The 11,366-nt window shown below is 35.4% G+C and overlaps 1 protein-coding gene across 8 annotated transcripts in view; it reads right to left on the reverse strand.

Moving 5' to 3' along the window:
- The window catches only part of DLG1 (discs, large homolog 1 (Drosophila)), a 291,014-nt gene that overhangs the window by 35,313 nt on the left and 244,335 nt on the right, over positions 1 to 11,366 (reverse strand). For 5 of the 8 annotated variants that reach the window (XM_011961193.1, XM_011961194.1, XM_011961198.1 and 2 more), the window contains 2 exons: positions 8,663 to 8,729; positions 2,915 to 2,948 (listed from right to left, as the gene is read on the reverse strand). In XM_011961193.1, the coding sequence (XP_011816583.1) occupies positions 2,915 to 2,948; positions 8,663 to 8,729 (101 nt within the window). Of the gene's footprint in view, positions 1 to 2,914; positions 2,949 to 3,672; positions 3,773 to 8,662; positions 8,730 to 11,366 lie in introns of all 8 variants that reach the window. The other 3 variants (XM_011961191.1, XM_011961192.1, XM_011961195.1) reach the window with 2 other exon arrangements.

Below are 11,366 nucleotides of genomic sequence, written 5' to 3' on the forward strand. Positions count from 1 at the left end.
TCATTAGTTCTGTTTAGCAAAATTAGGTTTGATAAAACAATTTCTCTGTTTTTGCTACTGTCAACAGGGCAAATATATAATTTACCTGACTCTCTTCTTCTCAGAATAAAGAACAAATGAATTCATGTCTATACAAAGCATTCTTTTTTTTTTTTTTTTTTTTGAGATGGAGTCTCCCTCTGTCGCCCGGGCTGGAGTGCAGTGGCCGGATCTCAGCTCACTGCAAGCTCCGCCTCGCGGGTTTTTGCCATTCTCCTGTCTCAGCCTCCCGAGTAGCTGGGACTACAGGCGCCCGCCACCTCGCCCGGCTAGTTTTTTGTATTTTTTAGTAGAGATGGGGTTTCACCGTGTTAGCCAGGATGGTCTCGAACTCCTGACCTCGTGATCCGCCCGTCTCGGCCTCCCAAAGTGCTGGGATTACAGGCTTGAGCCACCGCGCCCGGCTATACAAAGCATTCTATGGTATCACTTCTGTTTCTCTGCTCTTCGATTAAATACTCCATTTTTCATAGGTTGTATGAATTTACAGCAGATACACATTTTTTTCTTGATATTCTAGTGTTTTTCCATGTCTCTTCAATAGGTTGGGTTCTCTGGAGTAACTTAACCTCTGCTTGGGGTTGAGTTTTGTTCCAGTGGGGCCTGATGACTACCTATATTAAGTTGCACTTATTTTCTTATATTAAAGTCTCTCAAGATTTTGCTTAGTTTGTGCCCTATATTCTTAACTTTAGAATATAAGCAACTGAGGCCTCACGCAATGTCCTTGAACACATCCTTCTTCCCAGTATTTACTACTATATAATCATGGCACCTTGTCAACTGCCTTATGTCATCTATTTTATGTGATAACCTCCATCATATCCAGTTTTAGAATTTTACTGATATTTTTCTGTCTTCTCCAACATTTTCTGAATAAAATCTTGATCTGATGATCAAGTTACCAGGTGAATAAATTCTTTTAATTCCTGTGAGATGAAGCACAGAAATCTATTATTCAAGGGATCTTAGGTCACTCTCCAGAAAATAAAATATTTTTCTGAATAATGCTGTCTGATAATCAGTTACTATTTTTCACAGTATTTCTCTTCCAAAGTCCCAATCTTCAATTAGAACCAGAGATATAGGGTCAAAGTATAATTATCATCTATTGTAACATCAATATGGGAACCAAACTCTTCATTTAGTTTCTTTTTCTAAGAGTTTCCCATGTCTCTGTTCACTGAACAGATCAGAAAAATCTATGGGTCCATTTGTTGATCCATACCACCTCTAAAGTATGTTATCAATCTCAAAATAAATTCTATAGCATACATAAACTGTGGTAGTATCTTCCAGTTTTAGAGGTTTTCATTGATAATTTTCCCCAAATGTAAGAGATTAAACAATGCGTGCCACTACTGATAGGAAATCTGTGGCCCTTACTAAATCCTATAAAGGCACATGCAAAAATAACAAAGTGTGTCTAACAGAAAGAGTTGTACATAAACATACTGTCCTCAATCTAATACAAACTTTAATCACTACGGTTGAAATAAAAGTACCTACAGTTTAGATTAAAATTCCAGTATAAACTTAGCATAAATCGGAAAAATGCCTCATGTAAAATTTAATGCTTATTAATGTAGGTCTTAGAAAGTTAGAAGATATTGGCTATATGCTTAATGATCAATGAATTAACAAAGAAGTTTAAAAATGTTTAATAATCTAAATAGAAAGAACCATTTAGAAAACAAGAGGTTAAAAGATTACTTCTATGAGTCACTGTAACCTCAAGTTACTCAGTAATGTTTGGTACATTTTCATAGTTAAGCAATTTGAAAACACGCGCAAATTAAAAATTTTATTTGCTAAAATGGCTTCTTGCTTCATTCATTCATTCCAACATTTATTGAATGACTTCTACATACTAGAACCTATGTGAAGCTTTACATGAAGATTAAGTAACTAGCTAGAAAATTAAACAAGAACAGCAGCAACAAAAACCAAAAACAAAGGCAACATCTTAGCCGAAGGAAAAACAAAATAGTTCTTATATACTCCGGTGGTAACTTACAACTTTCTCAAAAAAAAAAAAAAAAAAAAGAGATACACAACTCATCCCCTCAATAAACTGCTACTTGCATAGTATTCTATTGTGTTTTATGTTTTTATATTATAGCAATGCTTTACTAACACATAATCAAAATAATTTTAGATTATTTTAACAGAAAAAAAGGGGGAACATAAAACTCCAAGGAAACATATTTCTACATTCTAATAATGAGGGTACACTTAACAAAATCTTAAAAGTTTTTATATTTTAAAAGTTCCTAGCAAAAGTAACTGTCATAAAAATTACAAAAAGGAAAATATAGTTATGAGCATTTTTCAAATGACATGTGAAAAACAAAAATAAAAACAAAAAGTTATGTATTACAGAAATTAAAGTCCCAAGCATGTGATAAACATGCAAATTCTTTTTTTTTTTTTTTTTTTTTTGAGACGGAGTCTCGCTCTGTCGCCCGAGCAGTGGCCGGCCGGATCTCAGCTCACTGCAAGTTCCGCCTCCCGGGTTTACGCCATTCTCCTGTCTCAGCCTCCCGAGTAGCTGGGACTACAGGCGCCCGCCACCTCGCCCGGCTAGTTTTTTGTATTTTTTAGTAGAGACGGGGTTTCACCGTGTTAGCCAGGATGGTCTCGATCTCCTGACCTCGTGATCCGCCCGTCTCGGCCTCCCAAAGTGCTGGGATTACAGGCTTGAGCCACCGCGCCCGGCCTGAGCCACCGCGCCCGGCCACAAATTCTAAAAGCAATCTAAATCATACACCTCCTTATGCCAGAAAGGCCCTACCATGAATCTCCAAACGTATCTGAATACGGTGGGTCTGTAGATGGAGGTTAAAAAGTAACTTGGAGTGTTTTGGTCACTTACTCAGGCCTTTTGATCCCATGTCCTCAGGGATCTCCTGTGGAGGGTAGTCCCCAGAGAGAAGCAATAAAAAGATAATCAAAGAAAACACTTGTCAGTAATGCATGAAATTGGTGCTACAGTAGGAGACAGTTCCAAGACCATTACAGGTACATCTATCTCACAGAGCATTTTTACAGATTTCTAGAACTTTGAAATGAGCTAGCTGCTAACTGTAATCTACCGAAAGAATGAAAGTTCTAGCAGGAAGGCTGATTCAGGGCGAGAAGCAAAATTTTAGACCATTTCTTGCTATTTTAAAAGTAAAATCCAGATTGTCTACATATAACGAAGAAATAGGATAAAATGGAATGATTCCAGAGAATCCAGTATCAAAGACTCACAATGTTAAACCTAGACATCAACAGGTAGCTTCTCATGTCTTCACGTTCTTCCTCTAAAATATTCTTTGAATGTATGAATGTGAAGTGTTTTTCATAACAATCTTTCCTTCAAATAATTGCATTGATTTATACATATTTATATGTTCAAATTATAAACATATAACTGGAAAATAATGTTTGCTTTAAATTAAGAATTCCTAAGGTGCCAGAAAAAGTTAAGATAGGCATACAAATTAATTTACATCTGTTAAGTTGCCCTTGAAGACAATGAGCAACCTGCTGCAGCTCTTGAAACTGTCTCCATGGTAACAACCAACTGCAGGGCAGCAGGTCCCTCTCCATTTTGTTTTCCGTTGACCGCTGGATCCACATACTTACGGTCAGCATCACTTGTTTCCTGCTCACTCTGGTCCTTGTTCTTGTAGAAGGGGAATTTTCGGGAAAAGAGGTTCTTTTTACGCTTGTCATTGAATGACTGCTGAAGAAGAGAAGGAGGGGCAAAACAAAGGGATGTCTACTGTCTGTGTGCACAAAGGCCCAGCCTAGCAGCTCTGTGGAAGCTGACTCCTACGACCACAGCGTGCAGTTTGTATATGATTTTTACTTTCATCTCATGTAAAGTGAATTTCTACTTTTGAATAAATTCTAACATTTTGCAACTGAAAATACTAAAGAATTTCAAAGAGTGTAGTTCATTTAGACCTAAAAATAAAAATGCTACTTGACAAAAAAGGCAAATCAGTTACTACTATAGTACAAAGGAAGCTAACATTTGTTTATACTAATCTACATTTTTCCAGAAAAATTTCCAAGTATTATGTGCTCTACAGCAAAAGATATTTAATGCTACTTTGCTGCTTAATTACGTTTTATTCATTAGGAAGTAATCTTCATTTTATTTTGGCCTGACCATAGTTATTCCTTTATCTCTTTTTTTTGGCTATGATGAGCTAACAGAAAAGTCATTGTTTAAAAAGTAAACCAAAATGATTATGAGAAAATTGCTAATGCTGAATATTTAAAAACAAACAATTTTTTTTTTTGGAAGAGGATAAAAGGTAACTAAATGCTGATGAGCCAGAAAATGGGAAGAAAACTAAAAGGTCCATCAAGCACACAGTCCAGCAAGAGATTTATCAATGCCATCTCTAGCCAAGCAAGAAAAGTCAGAAGTTTCCTGACCAACGTGAATGCTATCAGTACTGACTTATTTATTCTTAAGTTCTACTCTACTTATTTAAAAAACTATACATAAATAACATAGAACCACATCCAATCATTGGCACCACGTCCTTCATAGGGAATAAAGTCTGGTGTCCACCAAAGCCACAAGGCAATTAAGATTCTAACAGTTTATACGTAATTGTAATGTGGGAGTTGAGCAGTTGATCTGATGTCTCTTATTGCACACATGTTGGAAATAAGTTTTTCCTTGAATATCCCATTTGTGCATTCATATATTTAAGAGTACGTGGCACAAGAATGATGAGGCTATCAAAGAGAAATGGCTTTGTTTGTTATTTCTCTGTCATAGGCGTTCATGTTTTGAAGGAAACAGGTTTACCTACCAGTGACACTAAGAATTACTAGTTTTTGGAGAGGGAAGAGAAAAATATAAAGAATAGAATTTTTTTATTCTGATCTTTATAACATTTTAAGATGCTGCATTTTTCATTATTTTGAAGCGTATTGACAAGAACAGCGTGTTTTTAGCACGCCCTTATTTTACGCATGTGATGCCAGGTGATTAGGGTGAAGTAGCCAGGTGCGGTGGCTCACATCTGTAATCCTAGCACTTTGGTAGGCCAAGGCAGGAGGATTGCTTGAGGCCAGGAGTTCAAAACCAGCCTAGGCAACATGGCGATATCCTATCTCAACAACAACAACAAAAATTAGCTGGGAGTGGGGGTGTGCAACTGTAGTCTCAGCTACTTAGAAGACTGAGGCAGGAGGATCGCTTGAACCCAGGAGTTTGAGACTACAATGAGCTACGATCATACCATTGCATTCCAACCTGGGTGACAGAGTGAGAACTTTTCTTTAAATTAAAAAAAAAAGAAAAAAGAAAAAAAAAAAGAAGTAGATTAAAGTGACTTTTAGCTCAAATTCTGACTTGAGAAGACTTATTCTGATAAAGATCTTTATAAAAACAAGGTTAAACTTTCATTTTTACCTTTTCATATAATTAATTCAGGATTAATAAGTTCACAGTTCATTAGCCAAGCAGACTGTCTTGAAATCAATCTTAAAGTTTGAAAGCTCTGAGGAACTAGATAAAAAAGAACTCTAAGTAGAAGTTAAAAATTCAATCAACAGAAAAAGTATTGTGGGGAAATCTGGGCTTGTAACTGTTTTATAAACTGTCAAGTAGCATTATTTGAATAAAAATCTTTGTTCAAATCCAAATTTTAGAAAGGAGAAAGAGGAGAAAGTGTTTTAGCAGAAAAAATTATGGTAATCTAATTTAGGGAAAAAATCTTTTCGTTCATAAGACTCGATGGTTTTGAATTTAGCAATAATTTTTTTATCTGATACAACCGATGTGTTTTTCATACAAGTGTCTTCATCCCTCTTACTGCATCTATAGTGGTCAGAGTCAGTTTCACAGCAAACAACCAAAAGAAACATGAAGTTTAAAATGTCTGATTCTTATTATCTTTGCAGTTAGCCAAAATGAGATATCATAAAGATATCATAATATAGGACAGAAAGAAATGCTTGTTAGTTAAGAAATGTATTAATTGTATCACATTTAATATCCTCCTGGTGAAGAACTTATTAAAGGTGAAAAAAATAGCACAAGCAACCAAAACAAAAATGTGTAGGGAAAACACAAAACTGAAGACTTGCTACCTCCAGTTTCTCTGTATTTTCAATCAAAAGTACTACATTTAATACTTACTGTCATTAGTGCTATATTGTACGAGAGACAGTGTAATACAAGAATTGATAAAATATCATAAATTCATGATACATATATTAAATATCTACATACATAATTTCCACATGTAGTATTTCAAAATAGCCAAACGAATGTTAGACATGTTAGTGAGAAACTAAAATGCTGTAAGTCTGTAGTAAAAATAAAGTCCATAATCACTATGTAAGGAAAAGAGGAGGAGGAGGAGGAGGAGGAGGAGGAGGAGGAAGAAATGGTATTATAGAAAGAAATGCAGTTCTGATCAATGGCAAGCGTATTTTTACCCCACTCAGTATCATGCATAGTTTTGGTGCTGTGTTAGAACACAGGGACTCTGTATAAAGTTGGTTACAGTCAACAAACAAGACTAAGATTTAAACACGTCGTTAATTCAGTTAACTTCTTACAGTACGAAAGAAAAGTTACAACATGCAACCTTTTTCAATTTATTGATGGTATATTGTACTAAATCATTTTTAAAGATACACATAAAACAAGCGCAAAAAATTTCACATTTTTCAAATCCTGAGCATTTACCTGGGATTTTTCCTCTAATACAAATTTCTATTTTAATATTACTTGTGATCACACTATATAATTTGGTATTTTTCTGAAAGCTACAAGTAAATTTTAAAGGAATTTACCATTTCTAAAAAACTGAATGTAACATACAATTTTCTCAGATTTAACTTCTTGAACCAAATATATTTCTCATCTTTTAAATTTTAAAGCTTTAAGTCTGAGTGCTTAATGATACCAGAGATGTTCAGAGAGTAAATTTATTTGCTCAGTTAACATTCCACATTCATTTCAAATATTATCAAAATTTTTATTCAAAAATTTTGTTTAGTATTAAAAAAAAACCCCAAACATAAAACATTGCTATAAATGGTATTTACATAACAGGTATTCAGTGTGGTCCCCAGGCTTACTGCTAGAATATTCCACTGCAGTGAGTTCAGGATTATTCAGAATTACATCCATAACATGGGATGAAGCCTGTACCATCTTTCTCATCTACCGACAGCCCAAATATTTAGATGCAAGCAGGACTTAAAATGAAGGAAAAATAAATACACTTCTAAAATATATTATGAAAGAAGTGATACATTTCTTTCCTTTTTTTTTTTTTTGAGACAGGGTCTCACTGTGTCACTCAGGCTGGAGAGCAGTGGCATGATCATGGCTCACTACAGCCTGGACGTCCTGGGCTTAAGCAATCCTTCCACTTCAGCCACGGGAGCAGCTGGGACTACAAGTGCAAGCCTTCACGCCTGGCTAATTTTTTACATTTTTTTTTCCCAGAGATTGGGTCTCACTATGTTGCCCAGGCTGGTACTGAACTCCTGGGCTCAAGTGATCCTCCCACCCTGGACTCCTAAAGTGCTGGGTTACAGGAGTAAGCCGCCTTGCCTAGCCTTGATATATATTTTTTTCTTTTTTTTTTTTGACAGGATCTCCCTCTGCTGCCCAGGCTGGAGTGCAGAGGCGCAATTATGGCTCATTGCAGCTTTGACCTCTGGTGCTCAAGCAATTATCTTGCCTCAGCCTCCCAAATAGCTGGGACTATAGGCATGTGCCACCAGGCCTGGCTAATGGATATTTTCTTGATCATCTACAAACTTCTCCTCATGACTAGCACTTTGTTTCTGCCAAATAAAATTTCATATTGATTCCAACATTTAAAACATGGATTCTCTTAAGAAATTAAAGCAGGAATAATGTGGGGAAAGAACAAAAAAATTTCCAAAAATTTGCTTGCAAACAACTTATAAACTTAAGATTATGACTTAGCATTTCTGAAATGCCTATTTTCTTAGCAGGGTCATTATTAAATTATCTGCCATGATTAACACTAATAACACAAATTTCTTTTACTTTTTTGAAGACAGAGTCTCACTCTGTTGCCTAGGCTGGAGCGCAGTGGTGTGATCTTGGCTCAATGCAAGCTCTGCCTCCCGGGTTCAAGTGATTCTTGTGCCTCAGCCTCCAGAGTAGCTGGGATTACAGATGCCCGCCACCATGCCTGGCTAATTTTTGTATTTTTGGTTTTGCCATGTTGGCCGGGTTGGTCTCGAACTCCTAACCTCAGGTGATCTGCCTGACTTGGCCTCCCAAAGTGCTGGGATTACAGACATGAGCCACCATGCCCAGCCTAGTAACACAAATTTCTAACTGGAAGTTGAATGAAGGTCAAATACATTTCATTTATAAAAATAAGCTTGACCAAAAGCATGTCGCTAATACTATATTGAATGATAGTTTTGATAATTTGGAAGGGTCTGTGAAATGGTTGCTTTAATTTAACAAATGCTTACTTAAGTATCTACCATTGTAAAGCACCATGGCAAGAACTGATCATGATTGATTCCTATAGCAAAATCCGTTTCATTTTAACAATGTAGCTCAAACAGGAATTACGAAAATGTAGAGATTTCAAATACTCACCCCTTTATCTCTCGTTTTAGAATTGAATTTCACTGTTTTTAATCGGGCTCGTTCTTTCTTCTCAACTCTGTCAAGTACAGAATGTTTTTTTTTTTAAGTAAAACAAACATATCTAGGGGTCTTACTAGAAATAACCAGAATTGATATCTCCATAATGGGCATTTTTATATTGTAAAACCTTTAGGAGCCATCTAGGTTTGCATCCTCAAATTAGAATTGCTGAAAAATGAAACAAAGGGCTCATTTTATTATGAAACAAAACATGATGCTATGACCTATCAATACACAGTACATAGGTGTAGGAGTATCAATACACAGTCCAGATGCGTATACTTTTATATGTGTACTCAGTTACAAAATTATATGAAAGTATGAGGCACCATTTCTGAGTTTAACAATTTTCCAAGTTTTGTTTATTTTTAAGTATTAGCTTAGCATGAAGCACATACGCTAAAAATTAAGCTTGAGAAAGAGAAAGCAAATGTGGCAAAATGTTAAAAATTGGTGAAAGTGGGAGAAGGATATGTGGATGTTCATTGTATATTGCCTTTTTTTGTACTTTTCTATAGTTCTGAAACTTTTAATAATAAAAAGGTGGGATATTTAAAAATTAAGCTTAATTCTAATGATATATATGTGTGTGTGTGTGTGTGTGTGTGTAAATATATAAATAACCAGCCACAGTTATTAAAGTAAGAGTTTTAAAGTACTTTTGGAAAGATACATAAGAACTGTTAAATCTTTACCCCTATGGAGGTGAAATGGGTGTTGTGAGAGAGAGCCTATAAAGCTTTCACATCTTTTAAATTCTGAACTTTACCTATTCAAAATAAGCAAGCAAATAAAACTACAATGAGACAAATTTTTATGTAGATTGTAACACTAATGTAAATCTTGTACTATTTCATGTAAATTAAGCTTTCATAAATTTTCCAATTTCAACACAGCAATTGTGTATAACAGAAAAGCCTACCAAAACAAGCCTATGAATAAATGTATTTTATTTTTTCCTTATTATCTCTCTATTTAGTTTTACTATGGGTACAGCAGGACCTTAGCATTCATGAATTTAAGTTGTAAATTTAAGTCCAGGCGCGGTGGCTCATGCCTGTAATCGCAGCACTTTGGGAGGCTGAGGCGGGTGGATCACAAGGTGAGGAGTTCAAGACCAGCCTGGCCAACATGGTGAAACCCTGTCTCTACTAAAAATACAAAAATTAGCCAGGCACTGTGGTGGGTGCCTGTAATCCCAGCTACTGGGGAGGCTGAGGCAGGAGGATCACTTGAATCCAGGAAGTGGAGGTTGCAGTGAGCCAAGATTGTGCGCCACTGCACTCTAGCCTGGGCGACACAGCAAGACTCCGTCCCCACCACAAACAAAAAAAATTAAAACTCATGATTTTTACTATTCAAGAACAATTCTGAGGCTACAGGACCTGAATAATTTATAATCTTGCCTAAGTACTTATTAACAGCACCACAAAACTAGCAGTTAGTGGGTGAGCATTTACAATTCAACTTTGTTTTCTAATCATTATCTTCTTTAATACACAGCTCAGCAACTTAAATTGTCTATATTTGTAAATATTATTCCTGAAAGAAAGCCAAGCTATGTTATTTTAGAAGAGGTCTAAGAAAGACATAGTTCTATTTAAGAAAAGGTAAGTTTTGAATACATTCAAGAACCAAATGGCATAATTAGTTGTGGTTTCTTACTGTATTTCACGGGAGTAAGATTATATTCCGCAATGCTACTCATGAATTTGGAAATTGGCAGAGGTCTCAAGACATCTTTCTTACATTATTTCTTGCTTTAAAACATAACCTTACAGAATTTTTGTACAAAATGAAAACAAAAGTCTCTCCAATGAAGCCAACAGTGTTTATTATTGGGTGTAGGCACAGGAAGCCTTTGCAAGGTATGAGACTCCAAGAACTAAGACAATTTTTAGGAGCTCTGACCTTGATATTTAAGATGTAAGATTTCTACTGACTCAACAAGGCATAGAGGAAGCATTTCCGAATTTAAAGCAGACTATGTTCTATTTCTGGAAAAAAGTTATGCTGATTGCTGCACTGCTAAAAGAGGATTTGCCATCAACTGTAAGATCTAGCCAAATAGTTGGATCATGCTAAATATATGGATATAGCCACAGCAGTTATAAGCCCCAAAATCATAATTATGAATCTTGATTATAATTTAATACTACTACTTTTAAGCTTCTACAAACAGGTAAATTAATATTTAATAAGGTCTAGAAATAGTTACAAAATAGGTATAAATCTGACTAATAAGAAAAGGATAAGTTTATTACAGCATAATCTTGACTTAAAATGAATTAACTAGTTACAATAAACATTTTTTTATTATCTCTAACTATTTTTGCTGGCTCTCTTACTATTTTAAAAAGCTCCAGCCTGGGCGACAGAGCGAGACTCCGTCTCAAAAAAAAAAAAAAGGAAAAAAAAAAAGCTTCATAGTGGATTACCATTCCCAAATTCAGAAGAAGTAAAGAAAGTTCTATAACACTAGTAAAGCTAAATTTCATCCTCTAAATAAAATTCTGCGACAGGTAACTGTACAAAGGCGTCTTTTATTGTACATGAAGTGTCAAGTTATGCAAATCAGCGGGCTAAAGTCTTTTCTGAAATGTGGCTGCGTGTGCATTTTCGAAGTTACTTAAATTTGGCGGACGAAAGGATA

This window comes from Colobus angolensis, unplaced genomic scaffold (assembly GCF_000951035.1).
Source record: "Colobus angolensis palliatus isolate OR3802 unplaced genomic scaffold, Cang.pa_1.0 Scaffold54, whole genome shotgun sequence".
In the NCBI taxonomy this organism is placed as follows: Eukaryota; Metazoa; Chordata; class Mammalia; order Primates; family Cercopithecidae; genus Colobus; species Colobus angolensis.